The following is a 19,516-nucleotide window of genomic DNA, read 5'->3' as shown; positions in this document are numbered from 1 at the left end:
CAGGTGCAGGCCTTTCTATTTGACTCCCATAGGCGACCTGCGCGTCGTGATGAGGATGAAATGATGATGAAAACAACACATACACCCAGCCCCCGTGCCATTGGAATTAACCAATTAAGGTTAAAATCCCCGATCCGGCCGGGAATCGAACCCGGGACCCTCTGAACCGAAGGCCAGTACGCTGACCGATCAGCCAACGAGTCGGACTTAGGTTTTGAATCAAACAAGTGAAAGATCTGTTTGGTCAACTTCCGTCCATTCATTTGAGCTGACCGTAACATTTTGCCCGTCTTTTGTGGACGGTGTCTGTATTTTTCGCTATTTTATTATAGACTTCCCTGTTGGATCTTTTCGGTGGATGCCATTCTTGTTGTTGGATCGCATGATTCCCCTAATGGTTCTGCGCTCCTTTCTTCGAGAAGTCCCTTATTAGCATTTATGGATAGAGTTTCGGCTGCATACATAACTGCTGCCTTCAGAACCATTGCATTATTATTATTATTATTATTATTATTATTATTATTATTATTATTATTATTATTATTATTATTATTATTATTATTATTAACATGAAATTAGACCTGAATTGGTGAAATATAGTGAGAAGGTAGGAATGAAATAGCTTCACAGAGTAATAAGATTAACATGGAATTTTAGCAAGGTACTTTCTGATTGGACGAAAGATTAATTGCACGTATCTATAAGCAAGGGAATACGAAGGATTGCAACAACTGTTGAGGTACTTCATTACACGGTATACTAGGCAAGGTGTTCACGGGCGTTTTGGAAGGGAAGGTGAGATCAGTGGTTGAGAGTAAGTTGTATGAAAATGAGTAGTATAGAGGAAGGTTCCAGGATCAGATTTTCAGTATGCGCCAGGTAATTGAAAAATGCTACGAGAGGAATAATTATGTTTCGTAGATCTAGATCTAGAGAAGGCATATAACGGAGTATCGAGGGAAAATATGCTAGCTGTACTGAGGGACTAAGGGATTAAGAGTAGAGTATTAAAAGGAATCATATGTAGCCTATTTATATTGTCAATTGGACTACTGTGAGAATTGATGGTAGAATGAGTTCTTTGGTTCAAGATACTTACAGGGGTTAGACAAGTCTCCTTTGTCGTTCATGGTTTACATTGCTCATCTACTGAAAGGCAGTTTGGCCTATGCCGATGACTTGGTCATCGCAGCCTATGCTGAAAGCCTGCAATCTAATATCTAATATGCAATATCTTGAAACTATACGAAGCCACAGAGCTAGTCACAAATAGAGGATTGTGGAGGCGTTTAGTAAATTCACAGTCTTGCAAAATGAATGTTGAGAGGCGTAAGTGTCTATATTGATGTCACCTTGTCCATCGTACATGCTTAATGAAATGTCTGATGAATGAATTTAAGGAAATTAATATTTTTATATGTGCTTGCATTTTACAAAATTCCTACGGGTAATGAGATGTTTGTGTTTCTTTCAGGAGAGCGGGAAGATGAAGCTGTGTGCGAGTCGCCGCTGAGCTGGCAGCATGGAGGCGGGGCCCGGCCCCCCAGTAGTGCGTGCCGGCCATGTTAAAGCATGCCATGCTGACCCCCGCTAGCACGACGACGAGCGGGCGGGCTCAGCCAGAGGGGCTCGTTATGCTCCCTCGTGTGCCGCCCGCCAACACCTCCCTCCTGTCCCAGCACCCCAACCTCAGCATTAACTTGTCACAGAGACTGAACCATTCGCACGCCCTCAATGTGTCCACGCTGAGCACGTCCAAGCACTCGTTGGGGGGCAACTCTAGCAGTGTGAGTCCCGGGGGCGGCGGGGGAGCGCCACCGCCCAAGATGGCGAACGGCGGACTGAACATTCCCCGAGCGCGCCCCCCTTCGCTGCCCGCTAACGTGTCTCGCTTCATGACGCGCTCCAAAGAGGCGGGCATCAAAGAAATGTTGACATCCCTCGGACTGCTATGCCTCGTGTCGCTTCTCTTAGCCCTCCTGTCCCTCATCTTTCTGCTCAAGATCTCGCCGCTCACCATCACGGATATCCGGGACGTGCTGCGCTCAGAGCAGCTCACCGTCATCTCTGCCGAGGAGTACGTGGTGGTGTACGAGGTGACGTTAGCGCTGTGCGCTCTTACCTTGTCGCTCAACCTGTGCTGTCTCCTTGTGTGCGCCATCCAGTTCCTCTTCGCCGTCAAGCTGGTCAAGAGTGCGCAAGGCGGCGAAAGGTAAGACTCTCTTTGTTCCCTAGTGACCGGCCTAGTGCCCTCGCTACTACCTATGTGGAAAGCCATTGTTTCGTAAATTAAAGGAGCGTTAGTGGATACCAATACAGTTATTGTGAACATAGGAGCCATAGTTCTGAGGTGACTAGTTTTGATTGCCTCCTTTCCAGACCTCGAGCGTAAAGGAGCCACAATATGTTTGCTCAGGCGCTGCCCGCTCGACTTTCCGTTTGTCCTTTTGCATTGTATGCACCTAAAATGTAAACAGAAAGCAAACAGTGTGGTACGTTTACGCTCGAACACCTGAAAGGTTGGCAGCCATTCTAAGCGCGTGCAACGCGTAAACTTATCACCGCATTCGGTATAGCATTGAGCATCTTGTACAGTAGACGGGAGGTTTTAACCTACGTCCATTGGCCAGTTCATTCGTAACAGATTACTATTTCAAGGTCGGCTCTTGATGAACATTGAAGTATTTTCCAGGTTTGTAAGCCGTAGTCTAATTGGGATGTTAGCTCCGGACGTTTCAAGAAATTTTCAGTGGCAGTTTTCTTAGCGGAAAATTTCTTTCTTTACTTTCATAGAAAACGAAATCATGCTAGACTGTACTAGGTACAGCCGCTAGATTTATTGACATGAAACGTCTGTGATATATTGTAACCACAGGGCCCAGATTTTTAGGTGTGTTTAAAAGCAGTTATTTCATATATTTTCACACATAGCCTATTTTCGGTTTTTAAAAGTGTTGATAGGAGTTTTGTTATATTTACAGCTGAGACTTACACTGGCGGAAAATGAAATCGCCGCACTAAGAAGGAGTTTTGCTAGATAAACGAAATTCGGGAGGCGTGTTTTCACATCTGAAAGGTGACGCCTATTCAGATGTGCGCGCTAATCGACGAAGAGTGGTGCTAGTAACCCCACTATGACCTTGCAGAGCATGTTTGCTTTCAATACGCTCTGTACACTTCGTGATCATCAGTCATCGTCCGGTGTTGACGTTGTGGGGTAGATGTGAGTCAAGCATGCCTTTAAAGAGACGAAGAAGGCAAATTACTGAGTTTGAATGAGGCCGTGTAGTTGGGCTACGAGAAGGTGGATGTTCTTTCCATAATACCGCAAAAAGACTTGGCAGAGATGCATCCACAGTGCATCGATGTTGGCAACAATGGTAGCGGTGAGGCAGTGACTGAAGAAGACTGGGATGCGGCCGCACATGGGCCACTACGAAGAGGGAGCTTCAGTTGGCACCAGCGTGACACAGCGTACTGTAACAAATCAATTACTTGAGCGACAGGTTCCGAGCCAGACGTGTTCTAGCTTTCATGCTACTAACTCCTAATCACTGCCATCTGCGACTTCAGTGGTGTCAAGCTAGAGTTCATTTCAGGGCGGAGTTGAGATCTGTTGTGCTCTCAGATGAGAGCCACTTCTGTTTTGGTGGTAATGATGGCCGTAGTTTGGCGAGGAGGCCAGGTGAGCGCTTGGAACCAAGATGTCTGCGGCGTCGACACACTGGACCTACACCAGGTGTGGTCTAGGGAGCGACTTCCTTTGACAGCAAGAGCAGTGTCGTCGTTATCCTAGGAGCCTTGACACCGGATTTGTACATCCGGTTGTGCTGCTATTCATTTGCTATATTCACGTTGGGTTTTTTTTTTTCAAGGGGATAACGCTCGTCCTCATACGGCTGCTGTCACCCAACGTACTCCACATAATATCGACCAGTTGGCTTGGCCTGCGAGATCACCAGACCTTTCGCCCATTGAGTATGTATGGGACATTATGGGACGACAAGTCCAGCGTCATCCAATACCAGCTTAACAGTTGCTGATTTGATTGACCAAGTGCAACAGGTATGGAACTCCATCCCTCAAAATGACACTCGGCACCTGTACGCAAATGCAAGCTTGCATTCAAAATCGTGGCTACTACAGCAGTTATTATTAATGTACCAGCATGTTACATGTCTTTTCGCCCGTACTTGAACCTGTGACCTGGAAACTTTCATTCAAATACATATGTTATGTAGACAGTTGTTTAGTCTGAACTGAACTACTTGGTGATGGGATATCATTTTTCGCGAGTGTGTACAGACAAATGAATTACGGCGATTTGCGTCATGACATAATTATGATGATCTGTTATAGCATGTTATGAGCTATGTGTATAGGATTAAATATATATAACGCTGCTGACATTCGATAGATAATACACTGCTAGGTTAACAACTCCAACATAGTTATTCATAGTTACTTACTCTTGTGACAAGCTTAACAAAAAAAAAATGCTTTTGACTAAGATAGCGCCTTCCCCAATCGACTACCATATCAGGCTCGGTTTTTAAGAACTATACATGAAGCTCACCTCGTTTAGCTGAAACGACTGTAGGGATATGGAGGACACGAGTTTACTTTTCCTTACTAAATCGTTCGGCGGGTCTGGTCAATTCTTCGATCTTTATGTCGCACCAGCACAGATACGTAGGTCGAGTCATAAGTCATGGCAGCTATTTTTTTCTCGCGAACAGGAGACAACACGGAAAATCTAAGATATGCATTTGGAAACGTACGGTATGTACTTGCGTATGATGCCACTAGATGGCGTATGTAAACAACAGTGTGGGTCTAAGCATGTCTCAAGTTCAGTGTGCGAGCGAGAGCGTCACAAAATGGAAGTCAACAAGCAGGAGCAACGATCGTATATTAAAACAGCAGTTCTCCGCGGCAGAAATGCACGCCAATGCCATGCAGAGCTGCGGGAAGCATTAGGTGGACAACGGTTTGCTAACAAAGAGAACATCGTAACAGCATTTCGGACAGGGGTGTCACACGTTAGCGATACACATGCAGCGAATGGTATTCATATTCAGCGCCTGCCCCACCACTGGCAACGTGCAGTGGAAACCTGGGGTGATTATTTTGAAGGTCTGTAAAACAATGTTTACCAATGGCCTGTGTTCTGTTATTTTCCTACGAGAATCTGCTGAAGTCAGAATTTGTCTTCAGGCACTATGCATAAGAACTTGCCTTATATTTCCAAATGCATATCTTAGATTTTCCGTGTTGTCTCCTGTTCGCGAGAAGAAAAAATAGTTGCCATGACTTATGACTCGACCCTCGTATGTCTTGTGGCGACGATGGGATAGGAAAGGGCTAGGAGTGGGAAGGAAGCGGCCGTGGTCTTAATTTAGGCACAGTACCAGCGTTTGCCTGGTGTGAAAATGGGAAACAACGGAAAACTATCTTCAGGGCTCACGAATGCAAGCTGATAACTACATGATCCAAACCGCGCAACCACTCCTTCGGTGTACCGCTTCTTCAATAATATTTTTGAATATTGAGCTAAAATTGTTAACAAATGAATACAGAAGATGTCGCACAACAATGAACAATTTCTATCAATATCTTTCGGTAACACTCTACAAAATTCTTAGCTTGATCCAAACTAACAAGTCAGCGACTTGGCGAACGCTCTATGGAAAAACACTATATTTATGGTAAAATATATTGTTTAAGTGTACAGCTGGAAATCGGAAAATTGCAATTTCAAATCTCGTAGCGACCGCATATTTTTAGTACAATTTATTTGGAAGAATCATATGGTATTCTTAGTGTGGCCTAACTTCGAAGTTAAATTCACACCCTCGTGAACTCAAACAGGCGCATTGACAACAGCGAAAATTAGTGACCACTTTTTATATACTAAATTCCTGAGTATTGGCGCAAGTGTAATAGATTAGTGTAACTTGGAAACAATATTCTCTAACCCATGGGTAAATAATGGAAATAGCAAACTCGATTCATTATTATTATTATTATTATTATTATTATGATTACTTGTGAGGTATGGCTATGAAATTGTTTACATCTATTAGTATTATTATTTACGTGGTTGTGTACAACTTTATTTGGTATAAATCATGATCGTATTATTTGTAAGAACACGTAATTAATAGTATATAATTTATTAACCGTGTATATGATGTATAAATCCACTGCAATATTGTGCAACACACTGTAATTGTCCAGAATAACGCATCTTTCCACTGGAATTGTGTAGAAAAATCCTGTCATTGTAAATAGGTTATTGGAGACTCGAAATTACGAGAAAACATGTTGTGTCATATTCTTCTAGAAGCCTGGCCAGGCAGTGTATATAAAAAGGCAGTCTTCAGGGTTGAGTGTTGTAGTTTAACAAGAGTTGTGAGTGCAAGTCTTTAATCGAGTATGTGAATTCATGTTGTGATTGCTAGTACGTTGACATGCTAGTGTGGCAGTCTACTTCTTCTTCTACTCCTTCGTAGTAGTGTTTTGTTTCAAGATGGCACTTCATTAGTGCGTATGTGTAGAATATATGTAAACAACTTGTAAATTAAAGAGTGTACACAATTAACAGCATTTTGTATGCGTCTTTGTGGCTACATCATTATAATGCAGTTCCTCGTTAGGGTTCGGGAAGATTGTCGAATAGTTTGACTGTCAACAACCTTTCCTTTCCATTAATACTTGTTGTTTTGCTTTCTGAATGTGTTAATTGTTTGCCGGTATGCGCTTTAAATCCGTGGCCCGCGGCATCTGGCGTACGCTGTCATGCGAAGTGGAGCATCACGGAGTACAGTGACCGGGATGACACGCACCCTGCACCGCCAAGGCCACTGTTCAAGTCTAAGAACGGCACGCTATTGCTGCCTTCGAAATGTAAATATCCTGAGGATAGCTTATGCTGACGCATTTTTCATAGTTTCGTTACTCGGATGCATAAGATACGGTAGAGTGCCTTGATTTTCAGTTTTCACCCTGGTCTTATGTGAGGCGAATCCATGAATACTGCTCGTTAAACATCTTAACTAGACGGTGTGCATTGCGAGTGTGTAAAAGTTTCTGTTCGGTTACACGTAATTTGTAATTTAAACGGAAAATTACGCCATAAAGGCTGAAACAAAAGCGTTATTTAACACAGGATGGCATGTTTCTTCTAATGAATTTCTTAAATCACAGATCGGTTGCTAGGTGGGGTGGATTGGAACTGCAGAATACGTTTCCCAACAATCTACATTCCACACAATAAATATAAAGTACATTGCTCAGAATTAAGAAAGAATGGTCATGTCTACAGTAATAATGAAATGCTCTATTTAATTGTCCGTCATCGCTGTCTGTCTGTCTGTCTGTCTGTCTGTCTGTCTGTCTGTCTGTCTGTCTGTCTGTCTGTCTGTCTGTCTGTCTGTCTGTCTGTATTTATGTATGTATGTATGTATGTATGTACGTATGTATGTATGTATGTAGGCGCATCACGAAAAAATGACTGAAGATACTTTAATGAAAATCGGCATGTCATGTTGGGTAATAAGGCACTTTAATCAAAACTATAAACAATTTTATTCACGCTGAGTGAAATGGTAGTTTAGGGGAAGGCCTAAAATTCAGTTCTCAAAAATCTATTTTATTAGTGGTCCTATCGATAAAAACTAGATAACTAAAGTTATATGGAATTAAATTTCCGGTCATTTATGTCTTATACATTTTTAGCGTACCGGCTATGATGACAGAGATATTCATGAATTTCAATGTTTTTTTGCTAAGTCGATATCATTGCCGGGCCACGAGAAAATGGGAGAACAGAATTTAATGAAAATCAGTATGTAAAGTCGAGGAATAAAGCGCTACAGTTTTGACTAAAAATAACTTTATTCACGCTGGATGAAATGGTAGTTTAGGGGAAGGCGCCTAAAATTTAATTTTTAAATACCTATGTTATTCTGCAATTTAATACAGTACAATCTTAATCACAACGTGTATACAACTTCATGTACAATTCTTTACACAATGTAGAATTCTGTAGCGAAGCACGTGTACACCAGCTAGTTATACTGTGCATATGCGTAGGCCGTGAGACAGCGTTTAGCTAGCAGCGACTGGATTTAACCCGCTTTTCTGTTCCAGTACAGCCACAAGTTCACAAACGAACCTGTATATAATGTATATATTTCTTCGGTGATTTTATTTTGTCTTGATATCATTTGAGGAATCTGAAAGTATTTGCTTGGTTGAACGGAACATGTTATTCTTTGTGGTTTCAACTTCCTTGGCGTAACTTTTCTTTTATACTAGCAGGATTAAATAAATTTGATGTTATTTTACTTTTATGGTAGTAGAATTGAAATCTTGTATTGCTCTACACAGAATGCTATTGCTTCCATATCTTGCGCTATTTGCTTACCGGTACCTGAAGGTTTTCAGTTAGTTTTGTGGTATAATTATAGAAATATCTATTCGTTACTGAAATGTGTCCTGATACTATGTATATTTTTTTTATTACTTGCGTTTTCTTCTTCTTCTTCTTCTTCTTCTTCTTCTTCTTCTTCTTCTTCGAATCTGTTTTGAGACCGGTATCAACTGGACAGCCTCCATGATTCTCTGTCCTGAGCATCTTGCTTCAGTTGTTCATAGCTTCTCCCTTGTTTGACATCTGTTAACTTTCCAAACCTTCTTCTTCCTCTTCCTTTTCTTCCATCTATTTTTCCCTCCATCGCCCTCTGTTGAAGACAATTTCTACGTAGTATGTGATCCAACCAGGATATTTTCCTCTTCCTTATCGTGTTCATCAGGTGTCTCTTCTCTCCTACTTTTCTTAGCAGTTCACTATTTCTCACTTTACTTTTTCCATTCTTCTCCACAACTAAATTCAAAACTTTCCAAATACGTTGTTTCTTTCTTAATGTCCATGTTTCAGCTCCATACAACACTCCACTCCACATGAAACAATTTGCGAACCTCTTTCTTAAATCAATAGGTATTGCCTTAGATGTCAAAAGCCCTCTGGCCTTTCCGAAGGCTTCTTTTCCCATAGATATTCTGCTTCCCATAGATATTCTCGTATATATTAAATGCATTTCACACTTAGTATGATTGGTATAATACCTATTATGGAATACATTCACTTTTTGGTAGTACTACATAAAAATATGTAGCGTTCTGTTGATTGATTGATAATCAGTTGCGGTGCGACGTAAAGCCCCTAGCAGAGAGAAGAGATAATCAGTTGTTGTTTAAAGTTCCTAGCATCTAGGTCCTCGGCCCAAGGTTTCTGTTCTGTAACAATTGAAGCTCTGACAACTGGCCTTGTAAGCAATAATTCCAAATTATTTTATCATACTGGGAATGATTATATAGTAGACATTTTCCATTGGCAATACTCTACGTAACCTGTGTAAACTCTGTTTTTTCTTTTGATTCTTATCTCTGCAGTATTATTCTCGTGTAGTAGTGCGCGTAAGCGTAACTCTTTGACAGCCGCGCAACATGAAAATAATTCGCATTTTCCCAAAGTTAGTGTCGAAAATTAAAAAAAAGGGTAAAACTAGAACCATGGTACACCCTAAAATTCACCTTAGTTCGGTTTCTAAACACTTTCGTCCCATTGCTAGAATAGGTGACAGTTCTGATGTGATTTGATTGCATAATTCCATTGTAATTAATCATGGACTGAAGACTTGGATGCCCATATACCTCAGTTTAAATTCTTTAGCGTGAACTTAGGGTAGAATGGTTTCATAATAAAGTTTAGAATGGTGCGTTTTTGTTTTTCCTCGCAGATCTAATTACATATGTGACGGCTAGTGGGCGTATAATTGCAGGTGTTCACGTGCCGTGGTCACGCTCGGTGAACCTGTTAGCAAAGTGACCACGACAGAGTTTACCTTATCTTAGATGGCACCACGGACACTTCCTCCCATTCATTTAGTTTGAGTCAAGGTCTCATTGCTCCAATTACTTTCATCACCTCGTCCGCTCGTGTGGAGGTGAAGTAATTACTGTTGTGTTTCAAAACTGATGTTGTGGGTAAGATTATCAGTACTATTCTGTTACAGTATTTCAAAAATTAAGTTCCAACAAGAGAAGCATAATTTAATTTCACCGACTGCGAATGTCATATTTTCATCAAATACCAGAAAGAGTTTGAATACTTATATAATATTCATAAACGGTGAAATTAAATTATAAACCCCTTCTGGGAAGATATTTTATAGAGGGCGGTCTGAAACAACGTGCGTTTATATAAAACCAATACTGATTATTACTATTATTAAACATTGAAGCGGCCCTATTCTAGTAGCCTACATTATAAAAACAAGTTTGGCAAAACAAAACAAAAAAAGCAATGTTCACACTGCAGGATTATAAGTAATCATTTTTACATTTTATATACACCTGTCTGATTGGTTTGTTATATTTAGTGCCAACCAAACAAACAATAATTACTTTACACAGTAATAATAATAATTTCGTGTGGCTATTTCAAGCCGAGTGCAACCCTTGTAAGGCAGACCCTCCGATGAGGGTGGGTGGCATCTGCCATGTGTAGGTAACTGCGTGTTATTGTGGTGGAGGATAGTGTTATGTGTGGTGTGTGAGTTACAGGGATGTTGGGGACAGCACAAACACCCAGCCCCCGGGCCATTGGAATACACCAATGAAGGTTAAAATCCCCGACCCGGCCGGGAATCGAACCCGGGACCCTCTGAACCGAAGGCCAGTACGCTGACCATTCAGCCAACGAGTCGGACACTTTACACAATGAAAAATATACATCAGAGCTTTGTGGTAAGTGCAATTTAAAATACACGCGATGGTTCACGAAAAACGTATATCTTTTACTGGGACAACAGGACATCTTAGATAAATAAGGGACAATCCTATACACTAAGGGACTTCTGGTCACACTAATCCATGAATCAAGACTGTCTCTACTTCTTACTACGTGTGACTGACACACAAACACATGCACTTGTTCATCAGCTAAGTAAATGCTCTTGTTTCGTGGCACGAGAGCGAGCGTCTAGATTTGTAAACATGCCAGAATCAAACCGTCCACTCTCCCTTTCAGGGTCGTCAATGCCAACCGGTACTACTGTATAGCCTACAGTACGTGCTGCTAATGGTATGGGAGACCATCACCGTTCTTAGTAGAGCTAACCTGTGTCAATGATGGGCTCTCACAAGGGCAGGTCGACACTTGCGATATTTCTACTCATGACTTCAGTTTATGTTAGGCATTTTTATCTACAGTACCAATCGCATGCATGGTTCACACTTTTAAATGAAAGTGAAACTTCCTGGGAGAGCCAAGCTGTCTGTGGGCAGGCATTGATATTTTAATGTGTTCGTTCGTAGACATACCGCGAAAGGTCGCAGGATTTCCTAACCGTCTGTCTATTAAGTCTTCACTCCGGAGGGTGGTTGGATCCTCAGACACAACCACCAGAAAGCGCTATTGCAGCAACACCTTTCACACCATCCAGTCGCACTAGTCGTGGTCCGAATGTCATTACTCAGCATCACTCGTCCCTCAGCAGTCCATACAGTCTTATTCTTATTTCCTGGTATTTTTTCTTTTCAGTTATTTGGACTTGGCGATCCAGGTTAAGTCTAGTTTTACGGCCGGATGCCCTTCCTGGAATGCCAACCATATGTGGAAGGATGTAGTCATTAATGCGTGTTTTTTGAGGTAGTTGGTTGTGTGATATGTTAAAGTGAAGATGTGCATTAAGAAGATCATAAACACCCAGCCCCCGAGCAAGAGGAATTAATCAAACGTGGTTAAAATCCCCAGCCTGGTCGGGAACAGAACCCGGGGCCCTAATAACGGAAGGCCTTTCGGCCAAGAAGCCGAGCTGTAGTTTCCACACAGTTACAGCCGTAAATGAGACTCTAGTAGACACTAAATTATTCCCTGGCCCGTGGTGAGAGACAGGTGCAAAAGTACTGCATCTGCCGGGCTCAGTGGCTCAGACGGTTGAGGCGCTGGTCTTCTGGCCCCAACATGGCAGGTTCGATCCTGGCTCAGTCCGGTGGTATTTGAAGGTGCTCAAATACATCAACCTCGTGTAAAAGACCTCCTGCGGGACTAAATTCCGGCACCCGGCGTCTCCGAAAACCATAAAAGCAATGAGTATGACGTAAAGCCAATAACATTATTATTATCGAAACAGATTTTCAACGTATTAGGTCGTGTTACGTACATGTAGTACGTGTTGAAGAGATGTTAAGTACAGAACAAAAATGGCCAGCCGGACACCAGTGGGATCCGAACCCACAACCTCCCGATTTCGCGTCGGTTGCTCTACCAATTGAGCTATGGTGGCCTAGGCCATCTTTGTTCTGTTTGAAAGGATCTGAGCTACAGGTCTGGCACTGCTGCTAGCACACTGTAGAGTGCGTTTAAGTCGCCCGTTATGGGGCATGTCAATGAATATTGTATTTCCACGACCGCATTGTAATCGAAACAGACTTTCAACGTATTATTATTATTATTATTATTATTACTACTGCATACACCTAGAAACAGCAACAGGTGGATTCGTGAACATACCGCAGTGATTGTAGAGAGTACTGTCATAAGATAATCACTTCTGTTGATAGTATCAACCGTAGCCATCTTCTATCTTCTAAAATCGATACTATCAATTTCTGCAGAAACATGTGATGATGGGATTGCTAGAAGTGAAACAAGAATACACTTCCCCAAGCCCCCGAAACAAAGAGGACCTTGCGTCGTTGCTCGTTTCTTGTACGGTATAAGAATATACAGCCATGAGCCTCCTGCACTCACTTTACGAGCCTATTTCCATAGCCATGCTGCCTAATATAAGCATCATGAGAGGGCTTCAGAGGAAAAACTGAGTAGGTGTACTTCAAGCTCAGACGATTTATTTTAGAATAAATTCAGATTATCTTCGAGTTTTATATACAAATCTTGTAGTGTTACCTTATTCTCTTTAAATAATAGTTATCTATTATCATCGTCATTTGTGCCAGGCGCACGCACCTGAGATCTCTCTGACATCCTCTTTGTTTGTCTCGTTTGTTTATGAGCTGCTTTACATCGCACCGACACAGGCAGGTCTTATGGCGACGATGGGATAGAAAAGGGCTAGGAGTGGGAAGGAAGTTACCGTGGCCTTAATTAAGGTACGGCCCCAACATTTGCCTGGTGTGAAAATGGGATACCACGGAATACCATCTTCAGGGCTGCCGACAGTGGGGTTCGAACCGACTCGCCCGGTCTGACATCCTGTAATGGGACGTGTACTCTAAGAAATCGAGAAGGAAGAGTATTGTTCTCGTAGAAAGGTACCATCCTCCTGGTTTGTATGCTGTTAAAATTTGGAAACTACAGAAAACGATTTCAGGCTATTGCCAGCGGTAAGATTATTCAAATAAGCTGAGAAATCAATTCAAATAATAATCAGAATTCAACTGCCTTCCGATTCGACGACAAGTGCCCATGGTCGGTTTACTTAGCCTCCAATGGTCACATACCCAGTCCTAAATCCACATAACCGGAGGTACGGACTCTTTGATAATATGATCGGATATGTTTCAGGGAATTTACATCAGAGATGCTGTTATGCTGACGAAGTGTAAAGATATAATGCTGTATTTGTCAGTAGTGCGTGCAGTAGTAGGTAAGTGGGAACTAGAGCTGGAGAAGATATCTCGGGCTTGTCATAGTTAACAAGTGAGCATTTTCCTGGAGTGACCGGGAAAGGACTCATGCTCGGGATGGTCGTTGTGGACATTCACCTTCCCTGTCTGAATTTTGCCAGTTTTCTTCTCTGGCTTCTCGTGATCGATATTTTTACCACTAGTTTATCCAGTCTTAAAGGATTAAAGGCTTAAATCTCCTTTGTAAAGTGGTGCAATATGCAAATACAAGCTTCAGATATGAAAATAGAAAAATTTTTCCTATTGTCACGTGGATTTAATTTGACCACAGAAAAATGTAGGTTATGGACAAATTAAAAATATTTCTTCATACGTTTTACTTATCATTAAAGTGCTAGGTATGTTCTCTAATCAGTTCCAAGACACATTGAAGACAGTCGTAAAATTGAATGTCTCTTCTGCAATCTTGGTTCTTCATGAAGAAGGAAGTGCAATGTTATCCATATATATGAGTATCATAGTGACGTTTTTTGCCTGCTGCCATTTGTTGATGGATACAGTACTTTTGTGTCCATCTCTTGGCACAAGCCAGAGTAAAGTGTAGCTTTCACCGAAGTCCCAGTCTCATCCATGGCTGTGACAATATGGAAGCTGCTGGGGTATGGGTGGTGCTGAGTAATGACATTCAGAGCACGACTAGTGCATCTGAGTGTTATGAAAGGTATTGCTCATAGGGTCAGTCGTTCTGCAATAGCACTTTCTGACTCAGTGAGGAAAGCAATGACAAACCACCTCACTCCTCGTCTTGCCTAGTACGCCTCATTTTGGTGCTGCCATTGGTTTTTTCGGTTTCCTTATAACCGCATAACCTTTGGTGGTGTTTTTTGAGGATCCAACCAACCTCTGGGCTGATGACCTAACAGACAGACAGAGTGACGTTTTAAAAACTTTCTATGCTTACTGTAAATACAAATATAAATGAGTTTTTTCACACATCGGATTTTTTGAATAATAATGTTATTGGTTTATGCGTCACACTGACCTCTTTTACGGTTTTTCAGAGACGCCGAGGTGCCGGAATTTTGTTCCGCAGAAGTTTTTTTACGTGTCAGTAAATCTACCAACACGTGGCTGGCGTATTTGAGCACCTTCAAATACCACCGGACTGAGCCGGGATTGAACCCGCCAACTTGAGCTCAGAGAGCCAACGCTCTACCACCTGAGCTACTCAGCCCGGTTCAGTTGTTTTGAGGTAAAACGTAAATCAATATATGAACATTACATTGTACGCCAATGAAGCAGGAATATCCATTACTGTGGAAAGGTTGCATTAACGTCAAACGTTCGAACACTTTCACGCAAACTAATCATAGTTCATAGAAACTTCTCACTTTAACACTGAAGTTCCAGAGTCAATGGTCAATAGCAAACACTCGAAGACGAGTAGGTTGGTCTTCCAATCAGAATTCCTCTTCATCTGCGAGTCCGTATGTGACTGAACAGCCCAATACGGGAGACACAGAATTTTCCGCAGAGATGGCAGATAGTTCCAGGTGGAGCAGCCATTGTTTTCCTTTTTCGTTGCCTCTTATCGTTCGCTATTCGCCTATGGTTTTCTTCGAAAAGTAGTGTGTTGCTATGAACTAAAGATCTCCAGGATGAACGGTTGAGGGCTAAGGTCTCCCAGTTGTTGACATCAATGTGGCACATCTTCATGTTAGCCTTAATTACATCCTTAAATCGCTTCCTCTGACCTCCCAAACAACGTTTACCCACTGTTAACTCAGAGAAAACACTTGCTTGGAATTGCGGTTCTTGGAATTGGCTTCTATACTGGTGGTATGTGCCTCTTCAAGTACGCTGACCTTTGTGCGTTTATCTTGCCAGGTTATATGCAAAATCCTCCTTAAACATCGCTAGTGATATTGTTCCAACTTTTTAATATGCCGCCTGTAGCATGTCCAGGATTCATATCCATATAATAAGCTGGGAAATATAACTGAATTGTATACGAGGATCTTCGTTGCAGTATTGACATCATGATTGTCAAATACTCGGGATCGTAGTTTGGCAAAGGATGCTCCAGCACGGTTGATTCTAAATTGGATTTCCGAATCTATAATTGCGTTTGATGAGAGGATGCTACCAAGGTAAGGGAAGGAGTTTACTGCCTGAAGGCTCACTCCGTCGATGGAGACATTGATTTCTCTATGTCTTTCTCCAGGGGCTGGTTGATAGAGAATCTGTGTCTTACTGGTATTCAGTTTGAGACCAATCTTTCTGTATGCAGTTGAAAAGGCATTCAGGATTAACACTAGTTCTTCTTCAGACTGAGCTACAACTGCATTATCATCAGCATACTGTAACTCGACTAATGCTGTAGAAAGTGTACGAGTCTTCGCCCTAAGACGGCTCAAATTAAACAGTTTCCCATCCAGTCTATAATGTATCTGTATTTCTGGAGGAAGACTACCACCTCACCGTCCACGAAGAAAACTCCTCCACAGACTTCTTTCGACAATTGAACAAGCACTCCATTCGTTTCTATCCTCTCTTCTTGACACTTTCAAGAGTGATATGGTCCGAGCTGAATACGAATTTATCTGTATGATAACAACATTTGTAAGGTACCTTCTGTCTACTGGCAAAGTTGTACTTACCATAAAAATTCTTGTAAGGATGAGACCCCCAAAAAAGAAGTGCTGAAGTAGGGCTTTCAGCATAGTTATAAGCTCATTCAGAAAATACATTAGTTTGATCGGAATGTGAGAATTAACAAAAAGCATACAACTGTGTGAAGTTCACCGCTCTGTCACGTTCCTTTGTCTGAGGCTTATGGTAATCCATTTCGCTCGCCTACCCCACAGCCGTGCACGTGAGATCTGTGGAGCCGAAACTGACTGGTTGAATGGTTTCGATGCTTGTGCAGCGAGGTTTTCTTATAATTAATTCTCTAGCAGCTGATAGGTAATATATTTCTGGTTCCGAAACAGCTATCTCAGTCTTGGACGCGGCTAATTGTAAGAAGCCTTGTCATCGCAGATGCTACACAATGATTTATTTTTATTATGTAACGCAGTATATAAGGACACGTGGTCGTTTGTGTTAAGAATTATGTCACTGGAGGAAGAAATTCAAACAGAACTAATTTCCATAATTTCTTACTTTTTATTGTTATTTTCAGTACACTTAAGAAGTCCAAGATAAACTGAAAGTAAACTGCAAATTAATGTACAGTAACTCTCAGCATGTTATTGGGCTAATGACGTGTGGCCTCCAGAGAGGCCTAGTGCAGGTCTTTTGATTTGACTCCCGTAGGCGACCTGCGTGTCGTGATGAGGATGAAATGATGATGAAGTCGGCACATACACCCAGTCCCCGTGCCAGGGGAATTAACCAATTAGGGTTAGAATTCCCGACCCTGTCGGGAATCGAACCCGGGACCCCTGTAACCAAAGGCCAGCACGCTAACCATTTAGCCATGGAACCGGACGTTGCCGGACTGAGTGGCTCAGACGGTTGAGGTGCTGGTCTTCTGACCCGAATTGGCAAGTTCGATCCTGGCTCAGTTCGATGGTATTTGGAGGTGCTCAAATACGTCAGCCTCGTGTCTGTAGATTTACTGGCACGTAAAAGAACTCCTGCGGGACTGAATTCCGGCCCCTTGGCGTCTCCGAAATTCATAACACTAGTTACTGGAACGTAAAGCCAATAACATTATTATCTCAACATGTAAGATGCTTACGATGTCTAGATCTACGTAATCACGGGTATTTTATCTGTGGTGCAAGTAAACGTAATATCAATTCGCCGGAATGTCCGATTATTTTGAATACGATGCCACTGACGACACTGCTGAACACCACATAATTTCTTATAAAATAGCCTTTATTTCTGGTGGTTTTGACGACGCACTAACGCTGTGAAAGTTTTCGGCGATGGAAGGGCGGGACACGGCTAGGATTGGGAAGAAAGTGAACCTGGCCTTACTGCTCATTTTCATCTATCCTATCCGACCTCCCTTGGCCAACTCTTGTTCTTTTCCGGCCCCGACGGTATTAGACCAAACGAGGCCTAGGGAGTCTTTCTTTTTCGTGACGGACCGATGACCTTCGATGTTAGGCCCCTTTAAACAACAAGCATCAAGCAAGCAGCAAGCATTTTCGTGTCCTTCGTGGGCCTTGTCTTTCTTTAGCCGATACCTTCATATTTGAAGTGTGAGATCACTTCCCTTTTCTCTCTGTGATTAGTGTTATATAGAGGATGGTTGCCTAGTTATAATTCCTCTTAAAACAATTTTTTTTTTTTTTGCAAGTTGCTTTACGTCGCACCGACACAGATAGGTCTTACGGCGACGATGGGACAGGAGAGGGCTAGGAGTGGGAAAGAAGCGGCCGTGGCCTTAATTAAGGTACAGCCCCAGCATTTGCCTGGTGTGAAAATGGGAAACCACGGAAAACCATCTTCAGGGCTGCCGACAGTGGGGTTCGAACCTACTATCTCCCGAATACTGGATACTGGCCGCACTTAAGCGACTGCAGCTATCGAGCTCGGTCTTAAAACAATAATCACCACCACCACCACTCGGGGGTTGGGTGTGTGTGTGTAATCTTCAGCGTTAGAAGTGATCATAGTTAAGGCTCCATCTTCACCGACGCGCAGATCGTTTACAGGCATCAACTCGAAAGACCTGCACCAGGACACGCCATTATTATTACAACATATTGCTTGCAGTAATTACGTTTGTCGTATTCCATCCTCCATGTTCTGTTCTTTCCTGTTGGGTTAGTTCCCCGCCTGTCATGACTACTCTTTAAAAAAGGACGTCATTTTCCTTACCCTGCATAGTTTCTTCTGTGGAGCATTTGCTGATTTAGCAACACCAGTATCCAAGTTCAGGGCGTGTTATTTTTCTTCATCAGTGGAACATGTCGTTAGGAAAGTATCTTTATTATCAATAAAAAAAATACAAACTCACGTAATTTTACACCCTATGAAAAACATTTATCTACTAATACTTTATCTTACTCAGAAGTTCCCCCTGTGGATAGGTGTGGTGTAGCCGAGTGCAGCCCTTGTAAGGCAGACCCTCCGATGAGGGTGGGCGGCATCTGCCATGTGTAGGTAACCGCGTGTTATTGTGGTGGAGGATAGTATTATGTATGGTGTGCGAGTTGCAGGAATGTTGGGGACAGCACAAACACCTAGCCCCTGGGCCATTGGAATTAACCAATTAAGGTTAAAATCCCCGACCCGGCCGGGAATCGAACCCGGGACCCCCTGAACCGAAGGCCAGTACGCTGACCATTCAGCCAACGAGTCGGACGATAGATGTGGTACAATACATACACGGTATAATCTGCCTCTCGTAAGAGTCGACTTCAGAGGCTCTGAACTTCTGAACCTGGATTGGCGACCACAGGTCCCTAGCTGAGTCTGACATTGCTGCCACGTACTTCTGTCAGGCTCCTCACTTTAATATTTCCAGTCTGGCCTTCCTTAGTTAACTCTTGTTCTCCTAAGTTTACGAGTCCTAGAGATGGGGGGGGGGGGGCACGCCCTTCGCAATTCTTACGTATTCTACTTTCTTACGTAGGACCTCATTCCATCTTTACCTGTTTATTTATATATTTTATTTATTTATTTACTTATTTTCCTCGCAAAATCATTTTCAAAAATGTTCAACTTTCTCTCCGACATTAATCAACTCTAAATCTATTTCTTCTATTTCTGTACTAAAACTAAAATCATTTAAAGTTACTTAATTACATTAACCCTTACTAATAAATTTAAATTTATACTTTCATAATATTTCGAATAGCACCAACATCCTGTAATGCTTCACTTTTAAGCTTTA

The 19,516-nt window shown here is 42.2% G+C and overlaps 1 protein-coding gene across 2 annotated transcripts in view; it reads left to right on the top strand.

Moving 5' to 3' along the window:
- LOC136857952 (uncharacterized) overlaps positions 1-19,516 on the top strand; it is a 355,007-nt gene that overhangs the window by 230,999 nt on the left and 104,492 nt on the right. For both annotated transcript variants that reach the window (XM_067137083.2, XM_067137084.2), the window contains exon 2: positions 1,475-2,212. In XM_067137083.2, the coding sequence (XP_066993184.1) occupies positions 1,563-2,212 (650 nt within the window). In that variant the 5' untranslated portion in view covers positions 1,475-1,562. The remainder of the gene's footprint in view (positions 1-1,474; positions 2,213-19,516) is intronic.

Source organism: Anabrus simplex, chromosome 1, assembly GCF_040414725.1.
Source record: "Anabrus simplex isolate iqAnaSimp1 chromosome 1, ASM4041472v1, whole genome shotgun sequence".
NCBI lineage: Eukaryota > Metazoa > Arthropoda > Insecta > Orthoptera > Tettigoniidae > Anabrus > Anabrus simplex.
This window is presented reverse-complemented; position numbering and strand designations above follow the sequence as displayed.